We start from the raw sequence: 19,930 nt of genomic DNA on the forward strand, positions 1-19,930 counted from the left end.
GACAGGGGCAAAGTGTTACTCCAACTAAAGAGCCATTGGATTTTCAGGTTGGACACACTGGCCCCTAAAGGCCTAAATGAACAACATGGGTTACATAGTTTTCTATAAACCTTAAATTCTGTTGAATACTTTATTGAATCTACTAAAATTCATTTAAAATGGTAGAGGTTAAATAAACTATGATCACTTCATAGAATGATGTTAATAACATGGTTTTGGATACATTTATATATGCCACGTAACTAACGGTTTACATTTGGGAATATTAAGGATACAGTGCCCCATATCTTGTTTTTATTATATGATATATTATGTATCATCTGTGTTTCACTTTATATTTTTTATATATGTTTGCACATTAGTAATGTTGTAATGTATTAATGTCTGTCTGTTTTGTTTTTTGTTTTTCGGTTACCTAGGTATCCGATATCCATGCTTGATTTCCATCTCCTTGCGGGCGCCCCTTGATGACGTCGTCCGCTGTGCGGCAGCGGCTGATGAGCGAAATGGCTCGTGGCGGCGGCTTGCAGTGTGGCGCTCGTCACGGTGAGTGGGCCTGCAGGTGAGATGTATCAAGGTGCTTGTTTTGTATGTGGTGGGAGGTCCCTATGGTGATATAAATTGTATGTTCAATGTGTGTTATGCATCCCTGACGACGGGCGGAGGCCCGAAACAATTGTTGGATGTTGTTCCATTAAAATCATTATTGGTTGACAAAGTCTCCTGAGTGCCGCCAGATCTTCTTCTTTATGATTGGATGTTCTCATCTCATGGAGGGCACCGGAGCAGATGCTACACCAGCAAGGGGAGTGCCGGCTGTTTTGTTGCTTTATATATATATATATATATATATACATACATACATACATACATACATACACATATCCTCTTTTCTTTTATAGAAAATTCTTATACATAAATTAATCACATTAATTAATTTCATATTTATATTTACATATTTATTAACTTAACCTAATATTAGGCTACATACTCTCCCCCTGGTGATCCAGTATAAGTTATTAGCTGGGTCACCATCATCAATATATACATATTCATGCCTTGAAATCTCCCTTTCTCAGTTTTGATGAGGTAAACATTAAAAATATGGCCACATTGATACAGTACTCACATGTGTAGCCCTAGGTATTAAACATGGTATTCCTAATTGATCATACGTAAGTATAGTAGGGGGATGACACACCCATTTTGGCCTATCCCATACCTGCTCCTCCTCTATCTCACTATAAGGATGTGAAACCCTATCAGAGCTATCTGACACTCTTTGATTTTCAGTATTACAATATTCCAGATTTTATCCCCAGGGGTTATTATTATTATTAAGGTCTTGGATTCTACCTTCCACATGCTCTAGGGGACCCTCAGTAACATGTTTATCAGTAAATTTGTCAAAGCTTAAAGACTCATCTTTATAATAATACCCTTGTATCTCCGGCTCATCATCTAGCTCATCCACAATACTCAATTCATTATGTATTGCATTTCTATCTTCTGCTCTTTCATTAGTTGTTCTGGTAATGTTACTTAGTTCAAGTCCTTCTAACCGAACTTCTTTCCCTATAGGTAATAGATGCTGCCTATGATATGTCAGTATCCTGTCTTCTCCTGCCTCAGGCTTGATCTTATATACAGGTAAGTTTGAAAGTTTTTCAATAATCACAAAAGGATCTTCCCTCCATCTATTTGTAATTTTAAACTTTCTAGGTGTCCCTAGATGTCTTAATAAGACTCGATCGCCTGGAACTAACTCTTGGTCATGTACTTTCCTGTCATATCTAGTCTTATTTTTTAATCCCAATTTCCTGGCTGCACATTCAGCAATATCATATGCCTCCTGCAATTCTTCCCGCAACTTCTTTATACATTTTATGTGAGAGATAGCAGGTTTGTCACTAGTAGATAGCCCCATACATACATCTATAGGAAGCCTAGCTTCACGACCAAACATTAAATAATATGGGGAATACCCTGTTGCTTCATTTTGGGTACAATTATATGCATGTACTAATCGGTCAATATGTCTTTTCCAGTACCTTTTATCAAAAGGGTTTAACGTTCCCAACATATTCAACAGAGTTCTGTTGAACCTCTCAGGTTGGGGGTCTCCTTGTGGATGATATGGGGTTGTCCTAGATTTAGTTATCCCGCAGATTACACAAAGCTCTTTTATTAGTTTACTTTCAAATTCTCTACCTTGGTCAGAGTGAAGTCTATTTGGAAAACCATAGTGGACAAAAAATTTGGTCCACAATGTGTTGGCCACCGTCAATGCCTTTTGATTTGGTGTAACATATGCTTGGGCGTATCTGGTGAAATGATCGGTTATCACCAATATGTGGCATTTCTTTCCTGATTCTACTTCTAATGTCAAAAAATCCATGCATACCAAATCCATGGGCCCACTACTTTTAAAATTTACCAAAGGGGCAGTTTGTTTAATTACAGTTTTACGAATTATACAATTTCCACAATTTCTAGAATAGTCCTCTACTTCTTCCCTCATCCCTGGCCAATAAAACCTATCAGAAATTAACTTAATGGTTTTATAATATCCTAGATGGCCATGTTCATTGTGCAAAGCTTTCATTACAGTAGTCCTATGCTTTGTAGGCAGTACCAACTGTTGCTTTTCCCTTTCCCCTGGTTCTTTAAATATATGGTATAATAGTCCATTTTCTAGGAATAATTTGTTCTTTTGTCGTTCCAATAACTTAGCTCCCTTGGAAACAGGGGGGGAATTAAAATTCCAATTTTGATTCATTTTTTCTATTACCTCTTTTACATCAGGATCTTGACTTTGATCAGTCCGTATCTGACCTTTCCTGAGTTTTGGCAACCCTTCTAATTCTAAATTACTTAGCCAACAATACGATAATGGGAGAGCTGTAGAAGTGGCCCCTAAGGAGCTCAACATTTCTCCTGGTATCATTTCTCCAATTTGTATTTGATGACATATCCCTTTCACATCTCCCATGGGCACTTCAATCCATTCTTCCTCGCTGTCACTGTTTTCTTGATTGGGGATCCTGGGTAATGAGTCAGCATCAATGTTATTAATTCCGGGTCTATATTTTAAAGAAAAATCGTACAGGGCCAATGCTGCAAGCCATCTGTGTCCGGTAGCATCGAGTTTTGCTGTTGTTTGTATATACGTTAAGGGGTTATTGTCAGTGTGTACCTCAAAAGGTACACCGTACAAATAGTCATGAAATTTCTCCACCACACACCACTTTAAAGCTAAAAATTCCAATTTGTGTGTGGGATCATTTTTTTCACTAATGGACAAACCCCGGCTAGTAAAAGACACAGGTCTCAGTTCACCTTGTTGCTTCTGATATAACACTCCTCCTATTCCTCCTTGTGAAGCATCAGTATGAAGCACATATGGAATGGTCAGGTCAGCATAAGCTAAAACTGGGGCATCAGTTACATTTTTTTTTAGAGTCTGAAAAGCTAATTCACATTCACAGCTCCATCTATCCCCAAAAAGTTCATTTGGTTTGTACAAGTGTTTAGAACTAGGCTGAATTGTCTTCCTTCTATTAGTTGAAGGATAACCTTTGGTTAAATCAGTGAGGGGTTTTGAAATTTTAGAATAATTTGGAACAAATCTACGGTAATAACCGCAAAACCCCAGAGAAGATCTGAGTTCCTTTAATTTAGTGGGACGGGGCCAATTTTTTACAGCATCTACCTTTGCAGGATCGGTTGACACCCCTTCTCGGCCTACTATATGTCCCAGGTATTTAACTGAAGACCTGCACAACTGGCATTTATCAATTGATAACTTCAGTCCTCCCTCTATCAGTCTATCCAATACTTTTAGAAGACGGGCATTATGTTCAGAAAGGGATTTCCCAAAGACAATTATGTCGTCCAGGTAAACAATGACTTCTCTATAATTCATGTCTCCAACAACTCGTTCCATAGTCCTCTGAAATGTCGCAGGGGCTCCCTTTATACCTTGTGGCATTTTTAAGAATTCAAAAAATCCTAATGGGCAGATGAATGCGTTTTTTTCTCTATCCTCAGGACGCATAGGAATCTGGTAGAATCCATTCCTTAGATCTAGCACAGAGAACCACATGCTCCCTTGTAAACAGTCTAATGCCTCATCAATTCTAGGAACTGTATATTGGTCTGGTACAGTTCGTGAATTTAATGTCCTATAATCTACACACATACGGATTTTTCCATTTTTCTTCTTCTTGCAATTACAATTGGGGAAGCGTATGGACTACGGGACTCTATGATGATTTGGTTCTCCAGTAATCCCTTCAAGTGTAACCTAACGTCTTCAAAATCCGCAGGTGCGATCCTACGGGAGCGTTCTCTAAAAGGACTGGTATCATTTAATTTTATGCCATGTTCTACCCCCTTTGCCTCTCCTAGATCCCACTCTCCAATTGAGAATGCTTGTTTTCTGTACTCTAATTCCTCAGACAAAAGAACCTTATCTTCCTATGTAATGTCACTTCCCTGAAAGCAAATGTCAAACTCATTCCCACTTTCATTTAAAACATCCTCTGGTGGTTCTAGCTGTACTGGCAATGCCTGTCCTGCCTCAGCACACTGTTCATCTTCTTTCTGACACCAGTTAGATAATATATGGTACAATTGAGTATTAGTCCCTACAATTACAGGAAGTTCATTTCTTCCCCCTTTTATTTCAGGACATATAAGAGCGATAAAAGGTACTTCCAACAACTTCTGGTGTGTTTCTCCTTCAAACTCAAGATTTACATGTACATATCCCAAATAAGGGTACTTTTCAATACTTAATCCCCATATGACTAACCCACTCAATGGTTTTATGGGTACATCAGATAAATGGTCATTATACCATGTTCCGAAAATAATTGACACTTGAGATCCACTGTCTAATAGTACTTTACACTTATTCCCATTAATAGCTGCTGGGACTACAGGTGCAGGTCCCAGTAACCCCTCAGGCACTTTTCTGTTCCACCAGGAATTCCCCATTGCACAATAACTGACTTCTAGGGGGACTGTGCGGGGTTCATAGTCCTCCCTTGTTCATTTTCCTGCCCAGAAAGAACATCCCTATTAGTGTTGGAGTTAGTTGCAGAGGCCCGTGCAGAAGATCTATCAGTAATGACATTGCATTCATAAGCTCTATGTCCTATCCTCCCACATTTAAAACTTCCCCTTCCTCTATTAGTATAGCTATTTCCTCTCCCCATTCCTCTTATATTTGTATTGTTATTACTCCTAGGAGAGGAGTTTTCTAAACTTCTACTCTCATGAGAGGCCATAAACTCCTCCAGTTTCTTGTTCTGTTCCTCTATCATTTTAACTATTTTTTCCTCAAAGGGGTTGACCTCCACAGAGGGTTGGACAACCTTAACCTTTTTTACCGTTCTTTCTCTCATTTCAATTAGTACTTCTTCTTGTTTTATTTCTTTTAATAATTCATTAAAAGTGGGGGAGGGTTCCCTTATTCCAGAACATCGTATTTTCTGGGCTACCGAATCAGCTGTCAGTGCCCCCCTCAGTAGCTGTTTCATTCTGTTTCTATCTACTTCGTCTCGGGCAATTCCACCCTTTTCTACTATTTTGTATAAGAGTTTGTCTAGTTGAATTAAGTATGCACTTAACTTTTCTCCAGGCTCCTGAAAAGTGTGGTGCAACCTGGATGTTAAATCTCCCACATCCTCCAAAGTGCCGTAGGCATAATCTAAAGCCTCAAAATATGTTTCAAGAGTGGCCTGTGGATTACTTTGTCTAGCTGCCTGTATTATTCCCATGGCAGGTCCCCTTAGGCTTTCTACTACTCCCTGCCTTTTTATTTGGTCTGGACACTGCCACTCCTCTGCTTGCTGTACAGCAGCTTCTTTCCAGGCTTCATATGTTTCTTCGCCTAAAGGTGCAGGCACTATCCCTGAGAATATCCGTAATCTCCTATAACTCCCTTCGTAGTGCCAGCGTTCCAACTGGGTAACCACTCTATCTACCATAGTTTCAAACTGCGACCCATCTACATTTTCACCATTTCCTTGCATATTATTGTTTATATTATCCCTCCCAGATGTATCAACAGAAGTAGATATGTGCGCATTAATAGCTTCCTCATATTTTCTCTTAGGCCAAATAATATACCATCGCCTCCCAATTTCCTCATTTGCCATTATCATCATCGGTATTAGACATGGGTCTAACTCCCTTTCAGCTTCTATTAATATGGCTATTTCTCCTCTCCATTTGTCTACAATCCTGGGTCTTTTAACCCCATACAATTTATCTATAATTGTCCTTATAACTTCCTCATCCGAAAATTCTGAAAAATCCCTACCTATACCTATGCACTTTTTAGGATTTTTTTCTTTTTGCATACACCAAGTGTATAGATCCTCTCCTGTTAAATTCTCCATTATTCCTATGTTCAATCTCAGCAGACTTGCCTCCAATATGTAACCCTTCCTTATATCTGATAAGGTTACCCAATCTAATAATGTGCCTCCACCCAAGCTATTGCTTTAACAACAGGCTGCCTGGGATGCCTGATTTCTTACAGTATGTAAAATGTGGTGGTTAAGTTATCGATAGATATATATATATATATATATATATATATGTATACACATCAGTTAATCACAAATTACTCATGTGCCTGTTCTTTTTATTAACATATTACACATCATGCACATATACCAAGATTATGCATACACCATATATATTATTTCCTAGCTACCCCACACTTCTATACAATTCAATTGCATGCAATACACAAAAAATATTTGGTTCTAACCTCACTAAATGAGTGACCCGGGTACTCTGTAAAAATTGGAATATGCGCAAGTTGGGGCCCATAAATTCCTTTTCACTTTGTAATACTAGCATTTTAGAGTTTATGCTGTACCAGTCTTTAAATTTAGCTCACTACCAGCTCTTAACCTTGGATAGTAACAAAGTCTTCTAGGTAGTAGTAAAGTCTTTATAGTTGACTACTTTAAGGTTAACTTTCCTTACTTTGTTTCCAATACACTGCAGATGGCCAACTTAGCAGAGTGTATAAATAAAAGAAACAATATATCTACTTTGTGTCTTATGTCTCACTGCGCTGGCTTTAGAAACAAATGGCATCAGGTTCTTGGCATCCAGATAAATTAGTTCAGTAACTTACAGTCTTTAGATATATAGAATTAAAATATATCTGGAATATCCTTTATAGTCTCTCTCTTTTCCTTTGTTTATTACTACCTATAAATCCTAGTGGTTTCAGTGTTCTTGTTTCCCTTTTACTCTAATATCCTTAGTCTTACTCAACTACATAGGCAGTTTCATCTCCCTTGTGGATATAAATATATACAATTATGATCCCCATCACTGTAATGGTACCTAATAGATTAGGGTACCAGTCCTGCCCCTTTTCTCATCAGATGCTTACGTATAGACAGATAAAGTAAACCATAGGGAAGTTACAGTACATTCTACTGACTTGGCTATGAGGGAATCCAAATTTGCAGAGTAGACTGAATACCGCTATAGATTGTCACTATTTTCTTCCCTTGTATTAATTAAAGTCTCTTGCCAAACCACTTTACGTCAGTACATATGCTTAGTTCCTTATAGGAATAACTCTCCGTAGCTATTATATTATAATAGTCGGTGTAGCCTGGCCCCAGTATCTACCGACGGGGCTGTCCCAGACTATTAGTTAGTCTTTGAATAATATAAATGGGAGGCAAATTATTTCTTCTCTCCCTCTCTAATGGCTTTGCTGTATAATTTCTCATTTACTATAGCCAAGTGTCATTTCTGCCTATGGTGCAAGGTGCAGTATATAAATTTGGTCACTTACACCTCCTTATAGCAGCTGCTGTAGATAAGTACTCCCCCGACTCCTCCCTGATGCTCTCTAATTGGCTTCTGGACTGCTCTGTATCTGGTGCAGGCGGCGCCTCTGACTGTGCCTCCCCGCTTCTAGGGCAGCGATCCTCCCTAGGCATCTGACTGGCTCCCTTCTGTTACCATGGAGCCGCGTCCTCTTCTGGCTACTGCTTCCGCTCCCTGATGCTACAGCGGCTCAGCCGGAGCCTCTCTGGCCATCTCTCCGTGCCACTTCAGCCCCTCTATGCTGCCTCCTCCGTGGTGCCGCACACCCGGACACCCGGAGCTTCTCTGGCCACCTCACGCCGTCTGCTAGTGGCGCTTCTACCTCCCCCTCTGCCCCCCCTTCGGGAACGGTTAAGCCTGGTGCTGGTGCAGCTACTTGGTCTCCAATAGCGCCGCCGTATGTTCACAGCATACAGCTCTTTGTGGCAGCGCTCTGGAGGACCAAGTGCCCACACTGACCAGGGGAAAAGCAGTCTGAATGTCCGCCAGCGGGAGCGCCTTTTATATTATTCTAGCTACCCGCTCGCGGACTCCCTCTCTGCACCCGGCACTAACTTACCGGCTCGCGGGTTCTCTCCACTCTATACTGCTCCTACACTACCGGCACGCGGGTCCCTCTCTTCTGCACACGGCCCTCTCCCTCTGCACATGGCCCTAATTACCGGCACGAGAACCCCTCTAAGAACAACGGCAACAGCACCAACACCCCTAAACACACTCCCCCTCCATCTTTCCATCTTTCCCAATGTACACAAAAAAACACACATCCCTTTACTTGGAACAACACAACCCCCCTTTCTATTATGTCCACAATTAAGTATATATATATTATTTCATACACATAAACGTTTTATTCATATATATATATATATATATACACACACACACACACACACACATATATATATATATATATATATATATATATATATATAAAGAAGAAGATCTGGCGGCACTCAGGAGACTTTGTCAACCAATAATGATTTTAATGGAACAACATCCAACAATTGTTTCGGGCCTCCGCCCGTCGTCAGGGATGCATAACACACATTGAACATACAATTTATATCACCATAGGGACCTCCCACCACATACAAAACAAGCACCTTGATACATCTCACCTGCAGGCCCACTCACCGTGACGAGCGCCACACTGCAAGCCGCCGCCACGAGCCATTCCGCTCATCAGCCGCTGCCGCACAGCGGACGACGTCATCAAGGGGCGCCCGCAAGGAGACGGAAATCAAGCATGGATATCGGTTACCTAGGTAACCGAAAAACAAAAAAACAAAACAGACAGACATTAATACATTACAACATTACTAATGTGCAAACATATATAAAAAATATAAAGTGAAACACAGATGATACATAATATATCATATAATAAAAACAAGATATGGGACACTGTATCTTAAATATTCCCAAATGTAAACCGTTAGTTACGTGGCATATATAAATGTATCCAAAACCATGTTATTAACATCATTCTATGAAGTGATCATAGTTTATTTAACCTCTACCATTTTAAATGAATTTTAGTAGATTCAATAAAGTATTCAACAGAATTTAAGGTTTATAGAAAACTATGTAACCCATGTTGTTAATTTAGGCCTTTAGGGGCCAGTGTGTCCAACCTGAAAATCCAACGGCTCTCTAGTTGGAGTAACACTTTGCCCCTGTCTCCACCCCGAATTGATGCCGGAACATGATCAATTATTTTACTCCTAATACTCGCAATACTGTGCGATTGCTGTACACAATGGCGGGCCATAGGCTGGTCACTGGATCTTGACTCCAAAGCTGCCCTGATTGCCGACCTGTGGTTAGCCATTCTCTCCTTGAATTGGCATTCTGTCTTGCCCACATAATGTAAACCACATGGGCAAGACAGTACATAGATTACAAATCTTGAAGTACAAGTGAGAGGAAAATTAATAGTGAATTTCTTGCCTGATCTGGGGTGAGAAATATAGTCACCTACCAACATGGAGCGACAGGTGACACATCCAATACACCTGAAGCACCCAGGCTTCCGTGACAAAAAGTGTTGTTTGGGTTTAGCCTTCACTAGTTCCATTACATCCACTTTCACCAGCATATCCCTCAGGTTTTTACCCCTCGAATATGCTGGCATTACACGAGTATTAAGCAAACCTGGGAGATCTTTATCCGTATTAATAATGGGCCAGATCTTTTTAATTTCCCTATTGGTATTTTTACTTACTTCAGTGAATCTATTAACCCAGGGAATCTTCTGTATCCCATTTTCTACCATGGTCTTACTCTTTAAAGATACCTCCCTAGGAATCTGTAGAACCCTTTGTTTAGTAGCCAACAATGTTTTATAATCGTAGCCCCTTTGCTCAAACTTTGACACCATTTCATCCAGAGCTCCTTCAATCTTAGAGGAATCACTTGTAATGTGACGCACTCTGAGCATCTGGGAATATGGTAGACCATATTTCAATGAGGGGGGTGGAAGCTATCTGACTTAAGAATAGTATTGCGATCTGTCTCCTTGACATATAGTGACGTACATAACTGATCATTCATATGTGTGATATTCACATCCAAGAAATTTACAGTGGACAAACTCATATTATAAGTGAGCTTCACCACACTAGAAGATGCATTATGGGTATCAAGGAGATTCTGCAAGCATTCCATTGAACCACCCCATACGATTAATAAATCGTCAATAAACCTGACATACATGATGATATGATGACTGAAAGGGTTATTGAGCAAAAGAGACTTCTCTATCCAACACATAAAGGCATTGGCGTACGATGGGGCCACATTGGACCCCATCGCACAGCCAAGCCTCTGCAGGAAAAAAATTACCATTAAACAGGAAATAATTTCTGGTCAACACCAGAAGTAATAATTCCAGAAAGAATTCCACAGGGGGACCAACATAATGAGGATTATCAGTAATGAGGGCTGCTACTGCTGATATTCCCAAGTCGTGAGGAATGCACGTATATAACCCAACAACATCAGCACTGCAGAAGACTGTATCAGGTGCAAGTTTACCTAGATTATTTAATCGCACTAAGAGATCATTAGTATCCTTAAGATAGGATATCGACTGCTGTACACACGGATTTAACAGTGCATCCAAATACACTGAAATAGGTTGAAATAGAGATCCACTGGCAGATACAATTGGTCTGCCAGGGGGTTTCTCGCTGTTTTTATGAAGCTTGGGCAGTGTGTAAAACATGGGCACTACTGGATAAGCAGTTCTTAAAGCAGTAGACAATTCATTAGAAATCCATGATCTATCAACGGCCCTAGTTAGCACACTGTCCAGCTCCATTTTGAAACCGATGGTAGGGCCTTTCATCAATCTCTCATATATATCAACGTCAGCTAATTGTTTTTCACATTCAATAATATAATCTGACAGGTCCTGTACGACTATGGCCCCGCCCTTATCGGCGTTTCTAATTATAATATCAGTACGAGACTGTAGGTCCTTAAGGGCCCGTCGCTCAGGACCTGTCATATTACTATGACCCCCGATATACTGGCCACATTCATTACCAAGCCTATCCATAAAACGTGAAAAGGTCTTAATCGACGGACTGTTCGAAATAGGTTCAAATCTTGATTTTGGTTGCAGCTTTTTAAGCTGCATAGGAATGTCCGTAGGAACATCAGGCACTGGAGTAGATTGAGTCTTAAAGTGTTCACGTAATTTCAGTGTCCTGTTGAACTTAAATGATTCCACCTTCCATTGGAAGGGATCATGACGAACAGTAGGGATAAAGGAAAGCCCCTTGGCCAGAACCTGATATTCTAACTGAGACAGTGGAGATTTAGACAGGTTAAAAACCGCATTCCTTACTTGCGAGTCTTTGTCTTTGCTTTGCCTTTTTCTTTGGCCCCCTCGCCGCGTCCTTTTGGTGGCTTGCCAATAGCTGCTCGGGTTATTGCCCCTAAAGGGCGCTCTTGATGTGAAGTAGTCGCCACTTGTGAATCATTATCACTGATAGAGGTACTTGACCCCTCATAATCTGTGAAGCGTGCCCTTGCTCTTCGGTTATGATGAAACGGCTTCTGTTGGTTACGAGGGCCGGGTTAGTGAGCCATACATACACCCGATTTTGGTCATAATCTTGCTGGACCATGTACTGTCTTGCCCATGTGGTTTACATTATGTGGGCAAGACAGAATGCCAATTCAAGGAGAGAATGGCTAACCACAGGTCGGCAATCAGGGCAGCTTTGGAGTCAGGATCCAGTGACCAGCCTATGGCCCGCCATTGTGTACAGCAATCGCACAGTATTGCGAGTATTAGGAGTAAAATAATTGATCATGTTCCGGCATCAATTCGGGGTGGAGACAGGGGCAAAGTGTTACTCCAACTAAAGAGCCATTGGATTTTCAGGTTGGACACACTGGCCCCTAAAGGCCTAAATGAACAACATGGGTTACATAGTTTTCTATAAACCTTAAATTCTGTTGAATACTTTATTGAATCTACTAAAATTCATTTAAAATGGTAGAGGTTAAATAAACTATGATCACTTCATAGAATGATGTTAATAACATGGTTTTGGATACATTTATATATGCCACGTAACTAACGGTTTACATTTGGGAATATTAAGGATACAGTGCCCCATATCTTGTTTTTATTATATGATATATTATGTATCATCTGTGTTTCACTTTATATTTTTTATATATGTTTGCACATTAGTAATGTTGTAATGTATTAATGTCTGTCTGTTTTGTTTTTTGTTTTTCGGTTACCTAGGTATCCGATATCCATGCTTGATTTCCATCTCCTTGCGGGCGCCCCTTGATGACGTCGTCCGCTGTGCGGCAGCGGCTGATGAGCGAAATGGCTCGTGGCGGCGGCTTGCAGTGTGGCGCTCGTCACGGTGAGTGGGCCTGCAGGTGAGATGTATCAAGGTGCTTGTTTTGTATGTGGTGGGAGGTCCCTATGGTGATATAAATTGTATGTTCAATGTGTGTTATGCATCCCTGACGACGGGCGGAGGCCCGAAACAATTGTTGGATGTTGTTCCATTAAAATCATTATTGGTTGACAAAGTCTCCTGAGTGCCGCCAGATCTTCTTCTTTATGATTGGATGTTCTCATCTCATGGAGGGCACCGGAGCAGATGCTACACCAGCAAGGGGAGTGCCGGCTGTTTTGTTGCTTTATATATATATATATATATATATATACATACATACATACATACATACATACACATATCCTCTTTTCTTTTATAGAAAATTCTTATACATAAATTAATCACATTAATTAATTTCATATTTATATTTACATATTTATTAACTTAACCTAATATTAGGCTACATACTCTCCCCCTGGTGATCCAGTATAAGTTATTAGCTGGGTCACCATCATCAATATATACATATTCATGCCTTGAAATCTCCCTTTCTCAGTTTTGATGAGGTAAACATTAAAAATATGGCCACATTGATACAGTACTCACATGTGTAGCCCTAGGTATTAAACATGGTATTCCTAATTGATCATACGTAAGTATAGTAGGGGGATGACACACCCATTTTGGCCTATCCCATACCTGCTCCTCCTCTATCTCACTATAAGGATGTGAAACCCTATCAGAGCTATCTGACACTCTTTGATTTTCAGTATTACAATATTCCAGATTTTATCCCCAGGGGTTATTATTATTATTAAGGTCTTGGATTCTACCTTCCACATGCTCTAGGGGACCCTCAGTAACATGTTTATCAGTAAATTTGTCAAAGCTTAAAGACTCATCTTTATAATAATACCCTTGTATCTCCGGCTCATCATCTAGCTCATCCACAATACTCAATTCATTATGTATTGCATTTCTATCTTCTGCTCTTTCATTAGTTGTTCTGGTAATGTTACTTAGTTCAAGTCCTTCTAACCGAACTTCTTTCCCTATAGGTAATAGATGCTGCCTATGATATGTCAGTATCCTGTCTTCTCCTGCCTCAGGCTTGATCTTATATACAGGTAAGTTTGAAAGTTTTTCAATAATCACAAAAGGATCTTCCCTCCATCTATTTGTAATTTTAAACTTTCTAGGTGTCCCTAGATGTCTTAATAAGACTCGATCGCCTGGAACTAACTCTTGGTCATGTACTTTCCTGTCATATCTAGTCTTATTTTTTAATCCCAATTTCCTGGCTGCACATTCAGCAATATCATATGCCTCCTGCAATTCTTCCCGCAACTTCTTTATACATTTTATGTGAGAGATAGCAGGTTTGTCACTAGTAGATAGCCCCATACATACATCTATAGGAAGCCTAGCTTCACGACCAAACATTAAATAATATGGGGAATACCCTGTTGCTTCATTTTGGGTACAATTATATGCATGTACTAATCGGTCAATATGTCTTTTCCAGTACCTTTTATCAAAAGGGTTTAACGTTCCCAACATATTCAACAGAGTTCTGTTGAACCTCTCAGGTTGGGGGTCTCCTTGTGGATGATATGGGGTTGTCCTAGATTTAGTTATCCCGCAGATTACACAAAGCTCTTTTATTAGTTTACTTTCAAATTCTCTACCTTGGTCAGAGTGAAGTCTATTTGGAAAACCATAGTGGACAAAAAATTTGGTCCACAATGTGTTGGCCACCGTCAATGCCTTTTGATTTGGTGTAACATATGCTTGGGCGTATCTGGTGAAATGATCGGTTATCACCAATATGTGGCATTTCTTTCCTGATTCTACTTCTAATGTCAAAAAATCCATGCATACCAAATCCATGGGCCCACTACTTTTAAAATTTACCAAAGGGGCAGTTTGTTTAATTACAGTTTTACGAATTATACAATTTCCACAATTTCTAGAATAGTCCTCTACTTCTTCCCTCATCCCTGGCCAATAAAACCTATCAGAAATTAACTTAATGGTTTTATAATATCCTAGATGGCCATGTTCATTGTGCAAAGCTTTCATTACAGTAGTCCTATGCTTTGTAGGCAGTACCAACTGTTGCTTTTCCCTTTCCCCTGGTTCTTTAAATATATGGTATAATAGTCCATTTTCTAGGAATAATTTGTTCTTTTGTCGTTCCAATAACTTAGCTCCCTTGGAAACAGGGGGGGAATTAAAATTCCAATTTTGATTCATTTTTTCTATTACCTCTTTTACATCAGGATCTTGACTTTGATCAGTCCGTATCTGACCTTTCCTGAGTTTTGGCAACCCTTCTAATTCTAAATTACTTAGCCAACAATACGATAATGGGAGAGCTGTAGAAGTGGCCCCTAAGGAGCTCAACATTTCTCCTGGTATCATTTCTCCAATTTGTATTTGATGACATATCCCTTTCACATCTCCCATGGGCACTTCAATCCATTCTTCCTCGCTGTCACTGTTTTCTTGATTGGGGATCCTGGGTAATGAGTCAGCATCAATGTTATTAATTCCGGGTCTATATTTTAAAGAAAAATCGTACAGGGCCAATGCTGCAAGCCATCTGTGTCCGGTAGCATCGAGTTTTGCTGTTGTTTGTATATACGTTAAGGGGTTATTGTCAGTGTGTACCTCAAAAGGTACACCGTACAAATAGTCATGAAATTTCTCCACCACACACCACTTTAAAGCTAAAAATTCCAATTTGTGTGTGGGATCATTTTTTTCACTAATGGACAAACCCCGGCTAGTAAAAGACACAGGTCTCAGTTCACCTTGTTGCTTCTGATATAACACTCCTCCTATTCCTCCTTGTGAAGCATCAGTATGAAGCACATATGGAATGGTCAGGTCAGCATAAGCTAAAACTGGGGCATCAGTTACATTTTTTTTTAGAGTCTGAAAAGCTAATTCACATTCACAGCTCCATCTATCCCCAAAAAGTTCATTTGGTTTGTACAAGTGTTTAGAACTAGGCTGAATTGTCTTCCTTCTATTAGTTGAAGGATAACCTTTGGTTAAATCAGTGAGGGGTTTTGAAATTTTAGAATAATTTGGAACAAATCTACGGTAATAACCGCAAAACCCCAGAAAAGATCTGAGTTCCTTTAATTTAGTGGGACGGGGCCAATTTTTTACAGCATCTACCTTTGCAGGATCGGTTGACACCCCTTCTCGGCCTACTATATGTCCCAGGTATTTAACTGAAGACCTGCACAACTGGCATTTATCAATTGATAACTTCAGTCCTCCCTCTATCAGTCTATCCAATACTTTTAGAAGACGGGCATTATGTTCAGAAAGGGATTTCCCAAAGACAATTATGTCGTCCAGGTAAACAATGACTTCTCTATAATTCATGTCTCCAACAACTCGTTCCATAGTCCTCTGAAATGTCGCAGGGGCTCCCTTTATACCTTGTGGCATTTTTAAGAATTCAAAAAATCCTAATGGGCAGATGAATGCGTTTTTTTCTCTATCCTCAGGACGCATAGGAATCTGGTAGAATCCATTCCTTAGATCTAGCACAGAGAACCACATGCTCCCTTGTAAACAGTCTAATGCCTCATCAATTCTAGGAACTGTATATTGGTCTGGTACAGTTCGTGAATTTAATGTCCTATAATCTACACACATACGGATTTTTCCATTTTTCTTCTTCTTGCAATTACAATTGGGGAAGCGTATGGACTACGGGACTCTATGATGATTTGGTTCTCCAGTAATCCCTTCAAGTGTAACCTAACGTCTTCAAAATCCGCAGGTGCGATCCTACGGGAGCGTTCTCTAAAAGGACTGGTATCATTTAATTTTATGCCATGTTCTACCCCCTTTGCCTCTCCTAGATCCCACTCTCCAATTGAGAATGCTTGTTTTCTGTACTCTAATTCCTCAGACAAAAGAACCTTATCTTCCTATGTAATGTCACTTCCCTGAAAGCAAATGTCAAACTCATTCCCACTTTCATTTAAAACATCCTCTGGTGGTTCTAGCTGTACTGGCAATGCCTGTCCTGCCTCAGCACACTGTTCATCTTCTTTCTGACACCAGTTAGATAATATATGGTACAATTGAGTATTAGTCCCTACAATTACAGGAAGTTCATTTCTTCCCCCTTTTATTTCAGGACATATAAGAGCGATAAAAGGTACTTCCAACAACTTCTGGTGTGTTTCTCCTTCAAACTCAAGATTTACATGTACATATCCCAAATAAGGGTACTTTTCAATACTTAATCCCCATATGACTAACCCACTCAATGGTTTTATGGGTACATCAGATAAATGGTCATTATACCATGTTCCGAAAATAATTGACACTTGAGATCCACTGTCTAATAGTACTTTACACTTATTCCCATTAATAGCTGCTGGGACTACAGGTGCAGGTCCCAGTAACCCCTCAGGCACTTTTCTGTTCCACCAGGAATTCCCCATTGCACAATAACTGACTTCTAGGGGGACTGTGCGGGGTTCATAGTCCTCCCTTGTTCATTTTCCTGCCCAGAAAGAACATCCCTATTAGTGTTGGAGTTAGTTGCAGAGGCCCGTGCAGAAGATCTATCAGTAATGACATTGCATTCATAAGCTCTATGTCCTATCCTCCCACATTTAAAACTTCCCCTTCCTCTATTAGTATAGCTATTTCCTCTCCCCATTCCTCTTATATTTGTATTGTTATTACTCCTAGGAGAGGAGTTTTCTAAACTTCTACTCTCATGAGAGGCCATAAACTCCTCCAGTTTCTTGTTCTGTTCCTCTATCATTTTAACTATTTTTTCCTCAAAGGGGTTGACCTCCACAGAGGGTTGGACAACCTTAACCTTTTTTACCGTTCTTTCTCTCATTTCAATTAGTACTTCTTCTTGTTTTATTTCTTTTAATAATTCATTAAAAGTGGGGGAGGGTTCCCTTATTCCAGAACATCGTATTTTCTGGGCTACCGAATCAGCTGTCAGTGCCCCCCTCAGTAGCTGTTTCATTCTGTTTCTATCTACTTCGTCTCGGGCAATTCCACCCTTTTCTACTATTTTGTATAAGAGTTTGTCTAGTTGAATTAAGTATGCACTTAACTTTTCTCCAGGCTCCTGAAAAGTGTGGTGCAACCTGGATGTTAAATCTCCCACATCCTCCAAAGTGCCGTAGGCATAATCTAAAGCCTCAAAATATGTTTCAAGAGTGGCCTGTGGATTACTTTGTCTAGCTGCCTGTATTATTCCCATGGCAGGTCCCCTTAGGCTTTCTACTACTCCCTGCCTTTTTATTTGGTCTGGACACTGCCACTCCTCTGCTTGCTGTACAGCAGCTTCTTTCCAGGCTTCATATGTTTCTTCGCCTAAAGGTGCAGGCACTATCCCTGAGAATATCCGTAATCTCCTATAACTCCCTTCGTAGTGCCAGCGTTCCAACTGGGTAACCACTCTATCTACCATAGTTTCAAACTGCGACCCATCTACATTTTCACCATTTCCTTGCATATTATTGTTTATATTATCCCTCCCAGATGTATCAACAGAAGTAGATATGTGCGCATTAATAGCTTCCTCATATTTTCTCTTAGGCCAAATAATATACCATCGCCTCCCAATTTCCTCATTTGCCATTATCATCATCGGTATTAGACATGGGTCTAACTCCCTTTCAGCTTCTATTAATATGGCTATTTCTCCTCTCCATTTGTCTACAATCCTGGGTCTTTTAACCCCATACAATTTATCTATAATTGTCCTTATAACTTCCTCATCCGAAAATTCTGAAAAATCCCTACCTATACCTATGCACTTTTTAGGATTTTTTTCTTTTTGCATACACCAAGTGTATAGATCCTCTCCTGTTAAATTCTCCATTATTCCTATGTTCAATCTCAGCAGACTTGCCTCCAATATGTAACCCTTCCTTATATCTGATAAGGTTACCCAATCTAATAATGTGCCTCCACCCAAGCTATTGCTTTAACAACAGGCTGCCTGGGATGCCTGATTTCTTACAGTATGTAAAATGTGGTGGTTAAGTTATCGATAGATATATATATATATATATATATATATATATATGTATACACATCAGTTAATCACAAATTACTCATGTGCCTGTTCTTTTTATTAACATATTACACATCATGCACATATACCAAGATTATGCATACACCATATATATTATTTCCTAGCTACCCCACACTTCTATACAATTCAATTGCATGCAATACACAAAAAATATTTGGTTCTAACCTCACTAAATGAGTGACCCGGGTACTCTGTAAAAATTGGAATATGCGCAAGTTGGGGCCCATAAATTCCTTTTCACTTTGTAATACTAGCATTTTAGAGTTTATGCTGTACCAGTCTTTAAATTTAGCTCACTACCAGCTCTTAACCTTGGATAGTAACAAAGTCTTCTAGGTAGTAGTAAAGTCTTTATAGTTGACTACTTTAAGGTTAACTTTCCTTACTTTGTTTCCAATACACTGCAGATGGCCAACTTAGCAGAGTGTATAAATAAAAGAAACAATATATCTACTTTGTGTCTTATGTCTCACTGCGCTGGCTTTAGAAACAAATGGCATCAGGTTCTTGGCATCCAGATAAATTAGTTCAGTAACTTACAGTCTTTAGATATATAGAATTAAAATATATCTGGAATATCCTTTATAGTCTCTCTCTTTTCCTTTGTTTATTACTACCTATAAATCCTAGTGGTTTCAGTGTTCTTGTTTCCCTTTTACTCTAATATCCTTAGTCTTACTCAACTACATAGGCAGTTTCATCTCCCTTGTGGATATAAATATATACAATTATGATCCCCATCACTGTAATGGTACCTAATAGATTAGGGTACCAGTCCTGCCCCTTTTCTCATCAGATGCTTACGTATAGACAGATAAAGTAAACCATAGGGAAGTTACAGTACATTCTACTGACTTGGCTATGAGGGAATCCAAATTTGCAGAGTAGACTGAATACCGCTATAGATTGTCACTATTTTCTTCCCTTGTATTAATTAAAGTCTCTTGCCAAACCACTTTACGTCAGTACATATGCTTAGTTCCTTATAGGAATAACTCTCCGTAGCTATTATATTATAATAGTCGGTGTAGCCTGGCCCCAGTATCTACCGACGGGGCTGTCCCAGACTATTAGT

At 39.7% G+C, this 19,930-nt stretch overlaps 2 protein-coding genes across 2 annotated transcripts; both read right to left on the minus strand.

Annotated features, from left to right (window-relative positions):
• Positions 1-5,018: 5,018 nt before the first annotated feature.
• On the minus strand, positions 5,019-6,410 carry LOC134991941 (paraneoplastic antigen Ma1 homolog). Its single transcript, XM_063950754.1, has one exon. The coding sequence runs from the start codon at positions 6,408-6,410 to the stop codon at positions 5,019-5,021; it is 1,392 nt and encodes a 463-aa protein (XP_063806824.1).
• Positions 6,411-17,247: 10,837 nt separating this feature from the next.
• Positions 17,248-18,639, minus strand: LOC134991957 (paraneoplastic antigen Ma1 homolog). The gene has a single exon (XM_063950755.1). It carries the CDS (start codon positions 18,637-18,639, stop codon positions 17,248-17,250), a length of 1,392 nt encoding a protein of 463 aa, XP_063806825.1.
• Positions 18,640-19,930: the final 1,291 nt, after the last annotated feature.

The sequence above is a fragment of the Pseudophryne corroboree genome, chromosome 2, assembly GCF_028390025.1.
Source record: "Pseudophryne corroboree isolate aPseCor3 chromosome 2, aPseCor3.hap2, whole genome shotgun sequence".
Taxonomy (NCBI): Eukaryota; Metazoa; Chordata; class Amphibia; order Anura; family Myobatrachidae; genus Pseudophryne; species Pseudophryne corroboree.

Bases quoted from the DNA above. Each gene is read 5' to 3' on its own strand.
- LOC134991941 (XM_063950754.1), bottom strand. From the start codon at position 6,410: ATGGAGAATTTAACAGGAGAGGATCTATACACTTGGTGTATGCAAAAA.
- LOC134991957 (XM_063950755.1), bottom strand. From the start codon at position 18,639: ATGGAGAATTTAACAGGAGAGGATCTATACACTTGGTGTATGCAAAAA.